Here is an 18,363-nt window from a genome sequence, read left to right as displayed (position 1 = left end):
ATTCTAATTTTCTGATATGATGAATTTGAGATTTTCATTTGTTGTCATTTGTAATCATCAAAATTAAACGAAATAAACATTTGACATATATGAGTTTGTATGTAATGTATGAATATAATATACAAGTTTCACTTTTTAAATGGAATTACTGAAATCAATCTACTTTTTCATTATATTCTAATTTTATGACCAGCACCTGTATTTTGAACAGATTGTTGATTATGTGATGATGTTTTTGTTTTTTTACAGGAACAGTATAAGTTTTGTTATGAAGTGGCTCTGGAGTTTCTGAACTCTGCTTAGCTTCAACCAGACGCTCCTTCATCACCTCCTCCTCCTCCTCAGACTGCAGGAGAACCAACTACTGACTGAAGGTGGAGAGCACGGCAAGGAGGAGGAGGAGGAGGAGGAAGGAGGTTTTGTTTTTGACTGAACGGCTGACAGCGAGCGTGGACACACTGACAGACCCACAGCGATCCTCACCTCGTCTCACTTTGTTGTTTTTATTGTTTTGTTGTTTGTTTTTATTGTTTTTTATATTGATAAGTTGAAACTGAAGCAAAAACAAACAAACTTTGGACTTCATCGTCTCATCTGTGATCGATCAACATGATCAGAGGTCAATAAACGTCTGAAGGGGTTCCTTTTGATAAAACATGGCGTCCTCTGCTGACAGGCTCCGCCTCCTTGTTAAAAACTTTTTCTTGTTTACATTCAGTAAAAGCAGCAGAAAAAATAAAAACCTGTGAGATTCTCAGCCAGGAGCTGCAGGTTGAAAATCGTCTTTATTCTGTGGATTCCAACAGTTTTTAGAGATTTTATTCTGGAAAACATCCTGACAGTCAGAACACCTGCTCCAGGTCTGAGCTGTAAGATCCCACCAGGTCCTGACCCGGACTTGATTCTTCATGCAGCGGAGCAGCATGTGTTTCCGGCCGAGTCAGAGGGACCAGCTGCCTCTGTTCTGACCCGTTCTGTCGGGATCATCCTGTTTACTTCCTGCTCACAGGATTCATTCAGCACATCTCCAGAATCAACTCAGAAATCTTCTTTTTTAACTACTGCGGACCGGAACATGAGCCATGTGGAACACCACTTGTTAAATATCACTGACACACAGCCTGGATCTCAGAACAGAACCAGAAAACCAAGTTAAATCCAGTTAAAATGACCAAAGTTTCCAAAATGATTGAACCCTCCTGAAGTCTTAGTGAGTCTGAAGGCCTCAGGAGGGTTATCCTCACCTGTTCGTTCTCTTTTTACCAAACTCAACTCAACCCTTCAGCCCCACAACACACGGGACACTTTCTGGTCTTCAGTACTTCAGAGTACAGGACCAAAGGGCTTTGTTGCCATGGAAACCCTGGTCCCATGTGGCTCTCAGCTGGTCTAACCCTGTAATCCTGGTCCAGCTGTTCCATAGATCTGGAACCATCACTTCTGGGGCTGGTGGAACAGAGAGTTGGTGACATTCGAACTCCAGGCTTTCTGTGGAAACTCTAAGTTCCAAAGAGAAACTTTACTTTAGATCTGATTTTATTTTGGTTTTATTTTCTCAAGTTTCTCCAGTATTTCCTGTTTCCTCACTGAGAACCAGCAGATGTTTATGGGTCACCCTCTGTCCGTCTGTCTGTCTTCTTCTGTGGTTTTTGGTCTTTTTAACATCAGAACCACCTCCACCACTCCATCAAGTTCTGGTTCCGGTGTTTCTGGTTCCATGGTCTCGTTTCAGATAGAAGATGTTTATAATGTAAATAAACAGGAAGAATATTTATTCCTTCAGTTGTTGTCATGTTGCTCTTGTTGTTCTTGTTGTTCTTGTTGTTCTTGTGAAGCACACAGACAGAGACAATCATGGCAGAAGATTTTAATGTTCCACCATCAGAACCACAGTGAGTTCACCTGGTTCTGACCCAATCGGACTCTGGTAATGTGCTGGTTTGGACTGAACCCAGCAGATTTATGGCTCTGATGTAATGAAACCTTTTATTTATGTTGTCTGATTCAAAGAGTATTACAAATAAAACTCTGTATACACACTGCAGCCTGTGACATCACTGATCCCAGCCAATCAGATCGCTGCAATCTGTCCACTGGATGCAGAGATACTCTGATGCTTTTGTTCTGAAAGTCAGACCCTTTTATTTCTTGTTTATGAGTCACCTGGTCCATAATATGAGTTTCTGTCTGAATTTTCAGACTTTTGAACAGATAAAATCTGAGAGTGCAGATTTTAATATTCATGTAGATGTTGAAAGTGATTAAAAATAAGCTTAAATAAAATCTTTGATATTATAGTAAAGTCAGGTGGTTTTATTCTGGATTCAGGGTTTTACACATTGGACTGTGTTTATATTGTGATTTTAGGCTGAATTAATAATTTTTTTCTGTGTAGTTTAAAACAGTTAAAAATGAGTTTTAGGTCAGTTTTTTCCATCCCACCTACGTCCCACGAACTGCAGCGATAAGCTGATCAACTAATAAGAAACCCACAGAAAGAAGGTTCCTTACAAAAATGAACATTCTGTGCTTTAAATCAGAAAAGGCACTTTATAGAACCTTTACAGATTTACGTAAATATACCAGAACAGCTGAAACCATGAAAACAAGGATATTCACAGAATGAACTGTTTGAAACCAAAGATGGGCTTCATTGGTTCAACACCTCTGGAAATAAACAATTTCTTTAGGGAAATAAAGAAAATTTTAAATTTAAATTATAATAAAAGAGAAGATTTTTTTAAATTTATTTTTTAGTGGGAAAAAATCGTCTGTAGTTCCAGCTGTGTCCGCAGGGGGCGGCAGAGAGCCGCGGGCAGCAGAACCGGAAGAAGAAACAAATACTTCCTGTCAGTCCCGGCGCGGCCTGCTGCGGTCCTGCTGCTCTGTTCTGGACTTGTTGTGTTGGGTCGAACAGAACCTTTGTGTTGCAGGGGAAACGTCACAGAGGACGGTGTGCGCACGTGGCGGCTCTCAGGTGAACGCACCTGTTAGTTGCTGCTGTTAGCATCGAGCTAACGAGGCGGACCGATCAGAGGAGGAGCCGGGCTGCAGGTGAGCTGCACTCCGACTCACACAAGTTAGTTTAGTTTAATAAATGAGAATATTACCTCAGAACTGGTCAGATACTGACACGTCCTGAGCCCCACCTGGGTCCTAACCTCCGACCCCTGACCTCTGACCCTAGATGAGCCGTTGGCCGTGAAACCTTCACTGTTTGTGGGGCTCGTTCATCCTCAGCTCCGCCATATTGGTCAGGGAAACAGCTTCCACTGATGAAATGTTTTTATCATCATGTTTATGACCTATTGTGAGGGGAGGGCGATAATCTGCAGCTGAATCTGGTTTACAGAACATCTCAGCTTTCAAAGCTGGAACTCCTCTCTTTTCCTGAAACCTGAAAGCCGTCTTCAGCTTCAGAACAAAGTCCAGATGTTTCTGTTTTTAACCTTTTTAGGATTCACTGTTTCCTGGATGACTGGGAACCTGCAGCAGCAGAGAATGTTGTTTTTGGTTTAACTTTATTTAAATTTATTTACCTGAATGACTTACAAACCAGAATGAAAAATAAGAGTCAACCAGAAGTCCAGAAGCCCCCAGCAGCCGGGCCCTCCGGCTGCTAGGACCCCCCCAGGCTCCTGGGGCCCCCATCCAGGCTGCTGGGGCCCATTCTGGTTCAGGCAGTGAGTGACAGGTGCAGCCGCCAATCAGAAGGCAGAAGTTCTGATCATGTGACTGTTGGCAGGTGCTGGAAGGATGGAGCCTCCTGTAGGAGGAGAGCAGCTCTGTGTCCTCCTGCTGAGAGATGGAGAGGAGGAGGAGGTGAAGAGGAGGGAGGTGGGCTGCCAGTGGGAGAGTCCTGAGGAGGAGGAGAGGAAGGAGGTGGGCTGTCAGAGCGACTCCACAGAGACCAGGGACGCCAGCGTCCAGGTGGACCTGCTGACTCAGCAGCTCAGCTGGAGACACTCAGGTGAGGACGAAGGTGTCTTCAGGTCTGGATGGAGTTCAACCTCAGCACAGCTACAGTTTAACACTGAGGCTTTTACTCTGAAACTGGGGCTTTTATTGTGAAGTTCTGTCTAAAATGTCATTCAGAAGCTGAGGCTGCTGGGCAACATTTGAAGTGTCCAGTGTTTCCATGGAAACCAGACAGAAGATGGGACAGATCAGGACTCTGAGTGCAGTTCTGTGTTTCTGACACCAGAGGGCATCAGAGGCCCGGTTCGCATGTTCCACGCCTGTCAGAACCACCAGAAACCCACTGGCGGCTCATTTAATCCCTGAGTTCTGTCTGCAGTCTCAGTGCAGCCTGACAGGCAGAACTCTGGGCACAGAACCTGATCAGAACTGGACCCAGGTCCAACTGACTCGCTCTCTGTCTGCAGGTTCGTCTGCGATGCTGCTTCAGTGTCTCACGGTCCGACCCGACGGATCGGATGGCGGCGCCCTACTGCAGTACTGCACCACCAACCGGACCAGAACCAGAATCATCCGACCTGCTGTCAAACTCTCTGATGAGCCCACTCAGACCAGGACCAGAACCAGAAAGGGACTGCTACCTCAGAACTCCGACACCACCAGGCAAAGTGGGGCACAACGCCGGCGCCGCCGCAAGTCACTTGACCTCCAACAGGTGGAGGAGGAGGAGGAGGAGGAGGAAGATGTGAGAATGGTGGAAGAAGACACAGGTGACCCCAACTGGACTCCCACAAGAGGTGAGACAGAACAGAACCAGAACCTTTAGGTTTAATTCAGCTGAAACCTTTAAGAACCTGAAAGCTTCTGCATCAGAAGTTGTTTTTCTCACAAGATTCACCAGAAACTGAAAATGTATCCATACTCTCTTCTTTCTGTCTCCTCCCCTCAGGCTCCCAGCGTGCACCTGTGCAGCCGGACTCAGACTCCCGGCGTGCACCTGTGCAGCCGGACTCAGGCTCCCAGCGTGCACCTGTGCAGCCGGACTCAGACTCCCAGCATGCACCTGTGCAGCCGGACTCAGACTCCCAGCATGCACCTGTGCAGCTGGACTCAGACTCCCAGCATGCACCTGTGCAGCTGGTGAAGCTGGAGCCGGACAGCACGGTGTGTGACACTTGTGGGAAGGTGATGAAGAACAAGTCGAGCCTGGCGCGTCACTCCTTCATCCACACGGGGAAGAAGCCCTTCTCCTGCCACCTCTGCGAGCTGCGCTTCAACCGCCGCGACAACCTGCAGCACCACCTGACCCACGTCCACCCGGACGGCGCCACCAAGCGGGAAAAGCAGCGTGCAGCACCGGCGTGGCTCTGCGCTGTCTGCGGGAAGACGTTCAGCTGCCGGTCCCGTCTGAAGACACACGAGGTCATCCACTCGGGAGAGAAGCCGCACCGCTGCGACCTTTGCCCCAAAGCGTACATGAGGGTCAATGACCTGGAGCATCATAAGAAGGTGGCGCACCAATCCGGCGCCGCCAACCCTCAGCAACCCGCCTCGCTGCTCTGTGACCTCTGCGGCAAAGAGTTTAAGTGCAGATCGCAGCTCGTCATCCACTTCCAGATGCACACGGGCGAGCGGCCGCACCTCTGCGACATCTGCGGCCGCAAGTTCGCCCGCCAGTACCAGTTGAAGCGCCACAAGATCCTGCTGCACGCCAACCTTAACGATGGTGAGGAAAGGCCGCTGGTCGACGGCACCTTCGCCTGCGGCGTCTGTGGGAAGCGGCTGAAGTCGGAGGCGCTGCTTACCGCTCACGCTCAGACCCACACGGGCGACAAGCCGCACCGCTGCAACATCTGTCTGCGCGGCTTCCAGCGCGCCGCCTGCTTGAAGCAGCACCACGCCCGAGTCCACCTAAGAGCGAGGGCTGGCGAAGCCTCGCACGCCGCTGCCCGCAGAAAGAGTGCCGCGACGCTAAGCGCCTTCCCATGCCCCATCTGCGGCAGGGTGTTTCGGTTCCGCTCCTTGTTGGCGAGCCACACCCTGGTCCACAGCGACGTGCGCCCCTTCTCCTGCGACTTCTGCAGCCGCAGCTTCCGTCGCCACAGCCACCTGAAGAGGCACCGCGAGGTGGTGCACGCCAACGGAGCGCGCCTGCCGGAGACTTTTGTATGCCACATCTGCGGCAAGGACAAGAAATGTCGCTCGCAGCTGGCCCGGCACATCATCATCCACACGGGCGAGCGGCCATACGCCTGCGACCTCTGCCCCGCCCGCTTCAACCGCAGCGGAAACCTACAGCAGCACCGGAGGCGTATGCACGGTGTGGGCAGGCCGGGGCAAGGTGAGGCTCCGCCCATCCTGTTCGAAGATGATGATGTCATGACTCACGCTTTCGCCTTTAAACAAGAGGAGACGGTTGTTGCCGTGGATGCTGCCGGAGAGCCATGTGACACTGTGCTGAGTGATGATGTCATCAAGCAGGTGGACGCTGCCGGAGAGCCATGTGACACTGTGCTGAGTGATGTCATCGAGCCACTGGATGCCACCTGACTGAGATGCTGCACTGAGCGCGCTCACAACAGAACGGGCTGAACAGCAAACACAGCTGTTGTCATGGAAACCAGACTGGGCAGCTGATTGGCTGCGCCCGGAGGCGATCCCCCTCCTGTTCTGGTTGTTTTCAATAAACTCTTTAACTCGGGTCACTTGTTGTTTTGTTGTTTACAAAGTGTTTGGTACCGGTCAGTCCTGTGGTTCTGACCTGAAACAAAGCCCATCAGAACTATTGATCCGTTTAACATCTATCCATCTTTTGATCTTAAGCTCAGTCCGGTTCTTAAAGACCCACATCATGTTCCAAGGTTCTGTTCAGCTGCTCGATCCGGGTTCTATCATTATGAGAAAAACACTGGGTCCGGTCCAGTTTTCCTTTTTATTAAACATTTTATCGTCATGCACCACAAACCTCCACAGTCACAACATCATACAGATTCATGTACGACACTGAGCATCCAAACAGAAGTTCTGCTGACTGGTTCCAGATCAGAACCGTTCTGCAGAACCAGCTCCATGTTAGTGTTGATTCTAGGGAGCAGCAAAGGTTCAACCAGAACCACCTGAATGGAAACAGTTTACTCTGAAAATCTTATGCTTTTATTTGAAATTTACACTTTTACTCTGAAACACTTATGCTTTTATATTGAAATGCCGATGCTTTTATTCTGAAGCTGAAGGAACCTGGTTGTCTGAGTTCTAACCTTGTTTGATGCTCAGCAGCAGAAATTATTTCACCTTCATCCAAATCTTGATCTGAATAAACAAACTCCCTGCTGATTGGCTGATGGCATGTGTACAGGCTCCGCCCACTCTCACTGTCACCCTGCTGCAGAACCTCAGGTGGTTTGATCAGATCAGGAAGGCTTTATTAAATCCAGCGCCTGGTGTTCTGATGGGTTTTCAGCAGAGAAGAAGAAGGAAACGATTCGATAAGAAACAGGAAACACCAGCTGAAGTTACAAAATAAAAGTCTCTGACGACATCGCGCTGATGTCACACCTCCATGCTGTCAGGTTTGGGCGTCTTGGAGATCCAGAGGTTTGACTGGTCAGCGGGGGTCTTTGTGCGAGGACGACTGTGGGGACAGAGGTGATGACATCATCAATAATCGATCGATAAGTTTCCAACGTAAAAATGATTTCATTTAGTTTTAAACCTGTTGATAAATCTGCTTTTAAATGTATTGATGAAACTAAATCTCCTTCAGCTCCAACATGAAGACTCTCAGGAGGAAACTAAAACGTTTCATCTGTCCATCAACATCTGCAGCGCCACGATCGGCTACTGATCAATTATTGACGAGGGTCTGCAGGAGTCGCTCTGAGGACAAACTACAGACGGAGTTCTGCTTAAATCTCCAAAGTGTCTCTTAACTTATAAAATATTGAGCCGGTTCTGTTTTTGGGTCTAAGAAGTCAGAAATGAAACATCAGAACTTCAAACTCTTCAGAAAGAACTGAGCGGTGTTCCAACACCACATGAATGTTTTAAATGCTCTGAGGGGCATTCTGGGATTTGTAGTTCTTCAGTCCTACCTCCGGCTGAACGTCTGGAAGCAACACGTCCCAGAAGCCACCAGGATGAGCAGCAGCAGCGGGATGGTCGGGATGACCACGTACAGCAGCAACATGCCTGAGGACACACGGGCAGCGTGAGACCCAGTGACATCACTGCAGGTCAAAGGTCACACGTGTTTTTACCTGAAGTTGCTGTCATGGCGACCTGCGGTGGAACGTCCTCGCTGCCTGATGCCTGAGTGACCACGCCTCCTCCTGCAGTCCCTGCTGAGGGCAAACAGGACCCATGGAGGTTACCATGGTAACTGAAATACAGCTGCAGGTGTGCCCCGCCCCTTGCTCACCTGTGCCACGCCCTACAGGTGTGTCTCCGTGTTCTTTTACCAGGTGGCTCTCTGAAAAATTCAAAACACACCTTCACCAGAAGCTGAAGCTGATTAGCTGACCTCACCTGGCCTGACACCGGAGGCTGAAGCTGATTGGCTGACCTCACCTGGCCTGACACCGGAGGCTGAAGCTGATTGGCTGACCTCACCTGGCTCATACTTGCAGATAAAGTTGTGCTTCATGTTGCAGCGGTCGTCGTTCCATTGGTAGAGATAAGCCCCGCCCAAACCAGGAAGTGCAGTCGGCTGATGGTACATGACCACACAGGCTTCGCCGCCACAGGATGGTTCGTCGACATACCAGTTCCTGCAGGAGCATCATCGCCATGGTTACCATCAGATAAATCAGGTGATGCAGTGATGACCTCACACTCACCTAAAGTTGGCCACACTGCCGTCTGTCCAATGGTAGAGCTCCGGACAGGGAGTCAAGGTGTTGTCGACTCCGCCCACCCGAGTCAGGCCGATCCAGAAATCACCGTCTGCTATTCCCCCTCCTCCTCTGGCTCCGCCCACTGCTCCTGACTGCAGGGCCTGGAGAAAGGAGGGAGGAGCTTAAACTTATCACTCGCCTATTCTGTCAGACTGTGTGTAACCACAGCATGTGTGTCTCTTTCACCTGTAACAGGTGTGTGGGTCTCTCTCTCACCTGTACCAGGTGTGTGTGTCTCTCACCTGTAGCAGGTGTGTGTGTGTGTGCCTCTCACCTGTAGCAGGTGTGTGTGCCTCTTACCTGTAACAGGTGTGTGTGTCTCTCACCTGTAGCAGGTGTTCCACGTGTCTCTGCTCAGCAGGACTCTCGATGCTCAGCAACTCTCCTCCATCCATCTCGCACGCCCGTCTGGCCTCGCTGAACGCCACACGGCTCGACACGTCGTGGAAGTAGGCGATCTTATAGCAAGGCTGCTCGGCCCCGCCCTCACACACCTTAGAACCTGCAGACACAAAGCCCCGCCCACAGCATCGTCACTAACAGTGGAGCAGCTGTTCTAGTTCTGCTGATCACTCAGTCATTCAGATCAGGTGAGGCACAGCAGAGAAACACCTGAAACATGGAGGTTAGTCTTCCTCCTGGACCAGGACCAGAATCAGGACCAGAATCAGGACCAGAATCAGGACCGCGACCAGGGTTGGGAACCACTGATCTAAAGCTGCTGTTTGTACGAGTCACTCACACGGTCTCAGAGGGTCTGTGAGAGAGTGTGTGTGTGTGTGTGTGTGGGTGTGTGTGATTAATTCCCCCATCGGAGTAAAACTGCCTCCTCAGAGCTACTTTAAGTGATTAGCTGGATTCTCTTGTGCACCATCATCAGTTTCCTGTTAAAGCCAGTAAAGAGGTCCATATATATCTGTCCACTTATGTCCCCCTCTGTCTGTCCACTCTCCTCCCGTCCTCCTGTCTCTGTCCATCCAGAACGCAGCTGTGAGACGGGCTCAAACTCAAACATCAGAGACTGAAACATGACAAACATTTGATGTAGAACCTAAAACCCACAAAACCAGAACCAGAACCAGATTAAAGCCGTTATTGTTCAGAATAAATCTGTTTCAGAGGAAATAATCTGAAAATCAAACAGATTTCACCTCAGAATTTATCAACGTTTAAACTTTCCAACATTTTTAGAAACAAACTCTTCGTCCCTCAGTCTGTCCTCTTCTTCTCCAGTTTCTCCTTCCACCCAGTGTGTCTCTCTGCTGGAGGACAGATGGTGTCCTCTCAGAGGTCAGAGGTCACACACCCAAACTCTCATTGACTTCCATTGGATCTGAGCTTCAAACAGGAAGTGAAGGCTCTTCCTCCACAAACCCTGTAGAACCATCAACCTGAACCTGTGGAACCATCAGAACCTTCTGCTGCTCATGGGTCAAGAAGTTCTGATCCAACTGATAGTTTTCACTCAGAGGCTGTTGGTCTGAGGCTTACTTTTTACTCTGTGTTTCTGTCTACAGAGATGCCCCTCCTCTTTGTGTGCCCCCAAAAGGCAGGAATCTCCATGGCAACCAGTGGCTGCCCCCATAGGTTGTATAATTTAAATATTTTTCCTGATTTAGAAGTTTAAAGTTAAGTTTTTTTTAACATGGAGTTTCAAAATAAAGCTCATAGACACTCTTCAAAATAAGATTTTTACAGAAGGAAGTCTTGCCTGATGAAAGTTGATCTCTAGATATTTCTAATTTATGTTTAACGGATAATTTATGGTTTTGAATTATTTTATTAGATATTTATTTAATGTATGATCAAATAAGCTGTTTTAATCTGAAATTTGTCTTTAATAAAATGTCGTGTCAGTTGAAGCAGAACATAAATAACATTTTTATTCTGTTTTCTATAGATTTAAAGATCTGAGGAAAACAGGGCGTTATTTATGTAATCCAAGATGGCCGCTGGCTCAATCTGACCACTAGATGACAGTAAATGTTGCACACTGAGCCTTTAAATATAACATAATTAAATGTTAGGACATCATAAATATCACAATGATGCAACAATGAAGCAGCTTCATCTGGAACAAAAACCAGACAATAAGAGTTTCAGACTAAAGGACTTCCTGTTTACTGATCAGCTGGATTCAGCTTTAAAAATATTAATCACAGGAAAAGTTTTCTGATATCAGACAAACAGGAAACAACCAGACTCACCGCTCATCACCCGACCCGAGTTCAGCCCCACCGTTACCATGACGACCCCCAGCAGCAGCATCACCGCGTACACATCCATCCTCTTAAACAAGAGTTTTAATTCAGAGCTGACTTTCAGAATAAAAGCCTGCGGCTGTCAGCGTCTTCCTCTCATGGCGCCACTCTTCTCTGATCTGAACAGCGAGGAGGAGGAGGACGACGAAGGCTTCTGCCTGTCTCCTCCCCCAGGATTGATCTGAGCCCAGCTGGACCCTCCTCTTTCATTAGACCCTGGGGGGCCACCCCCACAGCCTAATCCACTTAGAAAAGGCTGCAGCTGATTGGCTCCTGCGGGTCAGCTGATCAATAACTGAGCGCCTGCAGCACTTCCTCTGGGGGGGGGGCACGTGCACGCTCCTGCTCAGATTAAACTGCAGTTAAACAGGAGAGCCACGTGCACACTCCTGCTCAGATTAAACAGGAGAGCCACGTGCACGCTCCTCAGGTTAAACAAGAGAGCCACGTGCACGCTCCTACTCAGGTTTTTCATGGACCCATGAGCACAGTCTGTCCTGTCTCAGCATCCAGAACCTGTCCAACAACGGGTCAAAGTCCAGTCCCATCAGAACCCTGAAGGGTCGTCAGTCCCTCCAACAGGCTCAGAGACCAGAAACCGGTCTGCGGCAGGAAGTCCAGTCCCATCAGAACCCTGAAGGGTCGTCAGTCCCTCCAACAGGCTCAGAGACCAGACACTGTGGTTCTGTTTGGTTGGGGGACCAGCAGACCTGTTGATAAACCTTCTGAGCAGAAACAGAGACTGGGGAGTTACTGATTGGACCCCTGGAGACCCCAGACCCTCTAAAACCTCACAAACCTCCACACTGGTCTCTAAATCAACTCCCTACAGTCTTTAATCCTCTTTCCGTCCCTGAAACCGTGTCCGACTGGTCTCTGATGCCCCCCCAGAGGAAGTGATGATGACTCTGATGAAAACGTGCAGATTAATGTGACAGCAGCACTTTATGATTCCTCTGATGGAAATCTGAAATCAATGTGAGTCTGAGCTGCTCTCAGTGTCGCTCTGCGGTCCGGATCGACCGGTTCTGGACCGAAACGTGACGTTCGGTCAGATTCGGATGTGATTGAGGGACGGCGCCGACAGCTTTAATGAGAACCGTCAGTTTTAAAGAACCGAAGACAGTTGTAAACTCTGAACATCGTCATAAAGTTTGTGAAAATGTTGTTTTATGACTTGTCCAGGTGCTGACAGGGTTCCTCTGATGCAGCCTGACAGGAAGTGGAACCATCACAGTTTCTGTGTTTCGTGTCATGTGACCACAAGGTGAGGTTTTTCAGAATAAAAGTCTGCCTCTGCGGGAAGCTGTGAGCGTGAAAGTGGTTCCAGTCTGAGAGCGGTCGGATCGTTTTCCTGAAACACTTAGAATGAAACTGGAAACCTGGAAGATAATCCAGTTTGAGGCTCAGAGGAATCCCAGCTGAGGTGGAGGTGGGTCCGTTTGTCCTCCCACACAGGGAGGGGCCGCAGCATTCGTTAACGCTGATTCACCTCCACAGCAGTAATCTGATTACTGACCTAATCCCCAGAGTAATCAGATTACTGCAGTCCACCGTTTCAGATCAGGGTTGGAACCAGAACAGGGGCGTGAAACATTTAACATTTAACTCCTCAGGTCCGCTGATCTGATCAGGTCTGAGTGGGTACCTGATGAAGACCTGGTCCTCCAGGGTCCAGAGTCCTCCGAACTGTCCTCAGTGATCCTGCAGGACAGCTGAGGACACGTTCAGACACACCCACTCAGAGCGTTTTGTCAAGCAGCCCTGGATCAATAAAGTTTCTTTCCTCTCCTAAACGTGGATTGATGTGTCTGATTGAGTCGCAGCGTCCAATCAGCCGGCAGCTGCTCAGACTGCCTGATGACCCATTAACCTGAGGCAGGACCGTGGGGGGGCGGGGGGGGGCATTGTCTTTGGACCCTGTTCTGGTTCTACCAACATACCATGTCCCTGCCGGCAGAACGACACAGCACCGCCACCTGCTGGTCACCAGGAGGAACCTCAGGTGCACGATCTGAACCGGGTAAACCCGGCAGAACTGGAGCTGAAAGCTGAAGAACTTAGGGGACAGAAAGTCTCTGAAACAGCCTGATAAAACATTTAGGTGATGATTTATTGAAGATAAAACTTTAAAAACAGCAGAGACGTGTTCTGTAAATGGCTGAGGGTCATCATGATGTTCCTGATCAGTTAAATTAACAATAAAAACTAAAAACAGATAAAGCCACCATCAGTCTGAAGTCCAGGACTTCAGGACCTGAAACTAAGGAGGAAAGTCTGTGCTGCCTTCAGACACAGACGATAAAAATCTGAAAAACTAAAACTTTTTCCTCCTGATTGTCTTTATCTTTATCCCTGTCCTCTTCCTCAGCCCTCCAGCTGCCACTGCTGAGCCTGAGACCCGTCACATATCGCCATGGAGACGTAACCCTTCGGTCCCACCGGCTGGGAGACGGAGAGACACTGTCCCACAGAGACCTGGTAGAGCCGGTTGGACTTCTGCAGGAGAGAGCATCAGCATCATCATCATCATCATCACCCCACCCCCCCACCACAATCCCGCTCCTCACCCCCAGGCTCCACTGCTGCGACCCCCCTGAGCCGTGACACTTCATTAGTCTGGGGGGGTCAGAGGTCCTGACCTCTGAGACGTCCAAACACAGAAGACCTGCAAGGACCAGCTGCTTGTCTTCATCGTAGGCCCAGTCCTGCACGTCACATGGTTCAGGTCACATGGTGCGTTCAGGTGTATCAGGACTACAGAACTGAGCTGCGAGGTCATGTGACCACGTTACCTGCTCGCTGTCTCTTGAGTCACATGGTCTCAGGACGACGGCCCCGCCCTTCTGACTGACTCGGCCCTGGGCTACCAGACAGCGTCCGGTTGCTAGGTTACGGAGCTGGAAGATGGAAACACACAGGCTGAAGTCCCGCAGGAAGCTCAGGCGTTTGTAAATCAGGTAAACGCTGCAAGTTGTGTTTAGGTACCCGTCCTCGCTGCAGGACTTTAGGCCTCTTCAGGCCCTTGTTGACAAACAGCGGCTGCTGCTTGTTGCCGTTGGCGACCGCCTGCATCTCAGGGTAGACCGTATCTAGGTACCAGCGAAATGAACGACACTGCAGCCGCTTCCTGAGCGCCGCACGCTCGCTGATGTCTCCATAACTGCGCTCACGCAACTCTGGACGTAGAGACAGAAACTGCTCCTGATTGGACAAGAAAAAGACAGGAAGTGATGTCAGAAGGTGCTGCGGCAGCCCTGTGTGTGTGTGTGTGTGTGTACCTTGTATTCGTCCATCCACACGTGTGCCAGCCGCAGAGAGTTGTGAGCCATGGTGTCCTGTCCTCCCGGGGACCCGTAGGGACGCCGCTTCCTGAAAATGTGACCCACTCTGGAACACGGGATGATGAGGAGCTGACCGCCACACATCCAGATCTGAGGACAGAGGATGGGGACAGATGTCCACCCACAGGAGAGGTAAGGAGACACAAGAAGTGTGGACGGTTCCTTCATGTCAGTCTGACGACACCTTCACTGACAGTCTGTAAAAAGCATTCGCACCCTGAAGGAGATCTCCAGGTTCTCTCCTCCCCAGATATCCATTCCAGCGTCGTATTGGCCGAGCTCGTTGAAATACTTCCTGTTCATGGCAAACAGGCCGCCGGCCATGGTGGGAGACCTGAGGGGCAGGAGACGCCAGGGGAGGACACGGGGGGGCGAGGTTAAGGTGTACGATCTGAACTTTAAATTCTCTGTAACCTAAAATGGAGAAAGTCGGTTGGTTTGGTTATCTGTTACCTGATGGGTCCGGAGGCCCCCTCGGACCCGTTGAGTTCTGACGGGGGGACAGGGTCCCATTTGAAGTGGAGCCCCCAGTTGAAGCCCCCCCTGACGATGGGCGAGGGCGAGTAGGCGAGCGTGTCGGCGGAGATGATGTCGATGACGGGGCAGACCACGGTGCGGCGGTCCTTCTGGATCGGAGCCAGCAGGGGCTGCAGCCACGCCTGGTTCACCTCGCAGTGGCTGTCCAGGAAGACCAGAACCTCACCTGGACACAAACACAGGTAAGTCCTGGATCACCTGGAGGCGGGGCAGCACAGGTGGGAGGGAGTCAGGAGGAAGCAGGTACCTGTGGCATGGGAGGCTCCTATCATACGTCCTCTGATGAGACCTTCTCTTCTCTGGTTCCGCACCAGGTGGACCTTCGGCTGCAGCTCTGTCCTGACGTACCTGTCCAGGTCGTCCTTCAGCTCCTCTGCAGCATCAACAGAACTCACAGGTAAGCTGCGGGCCTTTAACCAATCACATCACAGCACTCAGGTGTTCGTTACCAAGCTCGCTGTGGTCGTCCACCAGGATGATCTCGTGCAGCAGGTAGGCGGGGGTTCGGTCCAGGACGCTGTGGATGGTCCTGAGCAGGGCGGAGAACGCCTCGTTGAAGAAACAGATTACTACGCTGGCAGAAGGTAGAGCCGGAGGGTGGGACCTCTGCCGACACCTGAGAACGAGTTAGGACAGTGAACACAGGTGAGTCATCGGCATCTTTCTGAAGACATCATCTAAAGCTCTGCTTCAGGTAAAGATCTGGTTCTGATCTGAGCGGAAGGAGGTTCTAGCTGCCTCCAACAGTCCGATCAGCACCCGGTCTTACTGCGGGTCTCTGGTGTCCGGCAGGTCTCGGTGGTACCCCAGTCTGTTGGAGATCAGGACGTTGAAGGCGTGCCGATGGTATCCGGTGTCCCTGACCTCCTGATCCGCCTCGTTGAAGATCATCCCTGCAGACAGAAACAGAACCTGAAACCTGGTCGTTCTGGACTTAAAGCCACATTCAGGATTCATCGACTCACCACCAACACTCACCCATCTCTGGCGATAGCTCCGCCCCTTTACTAGCTGCCGGAGGCTGACGCCCCTCCCTGTGGTCGGACAGGCTTCTGCTGATAGGCTGGTTGCGGTGCTGCATGGGGCTCCTGTTTGGCTCCGCCCCCAGGGAGAAGTAGAGGAAGAGGAGCACGGACCAGGTTGCCGAGGTAACGAGGCAGCCATAACAGAAATACCGCAGCGTGACACTGGGCATGGTGGCCGAGCGAGCATCGCCTCACATTACACTGCAGAAAGAGAGGAAGTCTCACCTGTGTGTCCAACACACCTGAGGGGTCAGAGGTCACACTGACTCAGAGGACACACTTCTGCTGTTTGTTAACAACGGTCAGGTGGACTCACTCTGCATACTGACCTATAACCAATAAAGGATGAGAAGCAGGGTCATGTGACTGCAGCTCAGGTGCCATCATGTGAGCTGATTAATATTTGGCCAATTGTCCTGAACGCATCACGGATTTATTCCTCCCAACAGCCACAAGTCGGCGTGTCCTCATTCAAAACTCCAGCAACCTCTCGTTGGTTTTAAGGATTCATTCAGATTTAATGAGCTGCAGCACTGATGTTAACAAAATGAAGTTCTTCTGAGATTCGGAAGGAACTTCTCTTCAGCTCGGCTCAGATAAAACCCACCCATTTACCTGTGCAGTCACCTCACCTGTGAACACCTGGAAAGAAGCAGCTGCTGAAACCTGAACTCAGTTTAACAAGCCAAATTAAACCTAATGCTTAAGTGATTTTAAAAAAAGACTAAGTCGGTTGTTAATCTGAGGTTTATCTCTGAGATTCGGCTCGTTAATCTGTAATGTTTCGTTTTTTAAACAGAGATTAACGTGAAGGTTTCTAATTTATTGTGTTAAATTCAGCTGCGGTTCCTGCAGTAAAACGGCTAACAACAAGGAGAAACAGGGAAATTAACGAATTATAAACTCAGATTTAAAACAGATTGAACCAGATTAAGCCTGTTTAAAAGTGAGGCTGAGACAGTTTTAGCTAGAAATGTTTTTAAACTTCATCCCTGACAGGAAACTAACGGATTTCAGGTCCCGTAGAAAAACCTCTATCCGATAATGGAACTCTTTAGCTTAGCTAGCATTAGCTGCTCTCAGTCAAACGCACTGAATCAGGTTTTCATGTAAACACAAAGTTCTGATGTTCGGTCAGCTGTCTGACACACCGGACTCGTACCTGCTCCGTGTTCAAGGTCCATCAGCTGTTTGCTCAACGGCACTCCGACAGAACCTCCGCGGGCAGCGGGCTGTTAGCCAGGTCGGCTAAAATCAGCAGGTTTTCTAACAGAGTTCTGAATGGAGTCCCCGCGGAGACACAAAACTGTCCCAGCTCTGCGCAAACGCACATGAATCACGTGATCTCAGCTTCCGCTTTCAAAATAAGACAAGTGGAAGTTGTCAAAACTTTCAACATAAAACTTAAAACACCCAAAGATTTCAGGCAGCTTCTGTAAATAAGAGTATTTCTGTGATTAGTTCACTGTCTGCATAACCAGTGGGAAAATACAGAATATTAAAAGTAGACATTAAGAATAAATCTATAATTAAATTAATTATTTTATTGTTAAATAAGGTCTGTTTAAAACGGTATGAAGGTTCCACAGAACTTTCTGAGGGAATGAATTCTGTTCCCCCGGTTCTCCTGAGTCCAGCAGCAGCGGGAGCGCGCCTCTGTGCCCGCTGCGCGCCACCGCGCTCCGTCATGGAGCCGCTCATCTCCCAGCGGTTCTGGAGGATCCGGACTTTCTGAGACCTGGACCTGAAAGCTTCGGTCCGGCTTCAAGAGCAGCAAACGGTTCCGACCCACAACTGAGCTTCTGCTGCGGGAGTCTGGTTCTACACCCGAACCTCCCGGTTCCGGAGCGATTCTGCAGGCGGATCACAGCCCGCAGGTGAGCCTACAACCGGAAGTGACATCACCACCGACCGCTCAAACGGAAAACGCCCGCAGAAATTCCCAGCTAATATACTGTTAATTTACAGCAGAACCAACTGGGTCAGAACCTGAGCGGACCGCCTGATGGGGAGCACTGAGGATGAGGAGGAGAGGAGCAGCAGGAGGAAGAAGAGGAGGCCGCTCAGACTCCACATGCCGGTTAGTTTACCTGCTGCAGGTGAGGGGGCGGGGCCTCAGCAGGGTCAGAGGGTGGAGCTGGTTCTGTACAGGTCTCAGGTTTGGTAACAAGGTCCACGAGCTGGTTCCTGATTTAAAGGTATATTACAGCTATTTTAAAGAGGGTTTCTGAATAATCAACATCTTACCTGCTGTAGATAGCATCAGTTCTGGACCAGAACCTCAGACTGTCCGGTTCCACTGGGACCGGAACTTCAGACTGTCCGGTTCCACTGGGGCCGGAACCTCAGACTGTCCGGTTCCACTGGGACCGGAACCTCAGACTGT

The 18,363-nt window shown here is 49.9% G+C and overlaps 3 protein-coding genes and 1 long non-coding RNA gene across 6 annotated transcripts in view; 2 read left to right on the top strand and 2 right to left on the bottom strand.

Annotated features, from left to right (window-relative positions):
* Positions 1-2,042, top strand: part of LOC108228255 — a 4,161-nt gene extending 2,119 nt beyond the window's left edge. Inside the window, exon 2 of the long non-coding RNA XR_001808193.2 lies at positions 250-2,042. This is a non-coding gene — a long non-coding RNA (uncharacterized LOC108228255). The remainder of the gene's footprint in view (positions 1-249) is intronic.
* A 794-nt stretch (positions 2,043-2,836) lies between these two features.
* On the top strand, positions 2,837-6,619 carry LOC108228251 (zinc finger protein 835-like). The gene is made up of 4 exons (XM_017403775.3): positions 2,837-3,054; positions 3,746-3,970; positions 4,386-4,715; positions 4,868-6,619. Exons 2-4 carry the CDS (start codon positions 3,757-3,759, stop codon positions 6,466-6,468), a joined length of 2,145 nt encoding a protein of 714 aa, XP_017259264.1. The 5' UTR covers positions 2,837-3,054; positions 3,746-3,756; the 3' UTR covers positions 6,469-6,619.
* Positions 6,620-6,841: 222 nt separating this feature from the next.
* chodl (chondrolectin) lies at positions 6,842-13,037 on the bottom strand. Of its 3 annotated transcripts, none has more exons than XM_017403777.3 (9): positions 11,018-13,037; positions 9,137-9,312; positions 8,754-8,911; positions 8,527-8,684; positions 8,336-8,386; positions 8,175-8,258; positions 8,010-8,106; positions 7,474-7,549; positions 6,842-7,363 (listed from the first exon to the last, which is right to left on the bottom strand). In XM_017403777.3, exons 1-9 carry the CDS (start codon positions 11,094-11,096, stop codon positions 7,343-7,345), a joined length of 900 nt encoding a protein of 299 aa, XP_017259266.1. In that variant the 5' UTR covers positions 11,097-13,037; the 3' UTR covers positions 6,842-7,342. The 3 variants fall into 3 exon arrangements, with proteins under 3 accessions (XP_017259266.1, XP_017259267.1, XP_017259268.1); XM_017403778.3 differs by having other exon boundaries at positions 8,175-8,255; XM_017403779.3 differs by having other exon boundaries at positions 6,842-7,549.
* Positions 13,038-13,165: 128 nt separating this feature from the next.
* galnt11 (UDP-N-acetyl-alpha-D-galactosamine:polypeptide N-acetylgalactosaminyltransferase 11 (GalNAc-T11)) lies at positions 13,166-17,320 on the bottom strand. The gene is made up of 12 exons (XM_017403782.3): positions 17,140-17,320; positions 15,931-16,178; positions 15,722-15,845; positions 15,402-15,568; positions 15,200-15,325; positions 14,869-15,118; positions 14,632-14,749; positions 14,353-14,505; positions 14,060-14,275; positions 13,867-13,971; positions 13,642-13,779; positions 13,166-13,570 (listed from the first exon to the last, which is right to left on the bottom strand). The coding sequence occupies exons 2-12, from the start codon at positions 16,145-16,147 to the stop codon at positions 13,439-13,441; spliced, it is 1,746 nt and encodes a 581-aa protein (XP_017259271.1). The 5' UTR covers positions 16,148-16,178; positions 17,140-17,320; the 3' UTR covers positions 13,166-13,438.
* Positions 17,321-18,363: the final 1,043 nt, after the last annotated feature.

Source organism: Kryptolebias marmoratus, unplaced genomic scaffold (assembly GCF_001649575.2).
Source record: "Kryptolebias marmoratus isolate JLee-2015 unplaced genomic scaffold, ASM164957v2 Scaffold80, whole genome shotgun sequence".
In the NCBI taxonomy this organism is placed as follows: domain Eukaryota; kingdom Metazoa; phylum Chordata; class Actinopteri; order Cyprinodontiformes; family Rivulidae; genus Kryptolebias; species Kryptolebias marmoratus.
This window is presented reverse-complemented; position numbering and strand designations above follow the sequence as displayed.

What these genes read in the sequence shown, in the direction of transcription:
- LOC108228251 (XM_017403775.3), top strand. Translation starts at nt 3,757, where the DNA reads ATGGAGCCTCCTGTAGGAGGAGAGCAGCTCTGTGTCCTCCTGCTGAGA. An exon ending in GCTCAGCTGGAGACACTCAG is followed by an intron (nt 3,971 to 4,385) that starts GTGAGGACGAAG and finishes CTCTGTCTGCAG; the next exon opens with GTTCGTCTGCGATGCTGCTT. An exon ending in CAACTGGACTCCCACAAGAG is followed by an intron (nt 4,716 to 4,867) that starts GTGAGACAGAAC and finishes TCCTCCCCTCAG; the next exon opens with GCTCCCAGCGTGCACCTGTG.
- chodl (XM_017403777.3), bottom strand. Translation starts at nt 11,096, where the DNA reads ATGGATGTGTACGCGGTGATGCTGCTGCTGGGGGTCGTCATGGTAACG. An exon ending in TATCTGCAAGTATGAGCCAG is followed by an intron (nt 8,387 to 8,526) that starts GTGAGGTCAGCC and finishes TGAATTTTTCAG; the next exon opens with AGAGCCACCTGGTAAAAGAA. An exon ending in TTCCAGACGTTCAGCCGGAG is followed by an intron (nt 7,550 to 8,009) that starts GTAGGACTGAAG and finishes CTGTCCCCACAG; the next exon opens with TCGTCCTCGCACAAAGACCC.
- galnt11 (XM_017403782.3), bottom strand. Translation starts at nt 16,147, where the DNA reads ATGCCCAGTGTCACGCTGCGGTATTTCTGTTATGGCTGCCTCGTTACC. An exon ending in GGAGCTATCGCCAGAGATGG is followed by an intron (nt 15,846 to 15,930) that starts GTGAGTGTTGGT and finishes TTCTGTCTGCAG; the next exon opens with GGATGATCTTCAACGAGGCG. An exon ending in TGTGGATGGACGAATACAAG is followed by an intron (nt 14,276 to 14,352) that starts GTACACACACAC and finishes TTGTCCAATCAG; the next exon opens with GAGCAGTTTCTGTCTCTACG.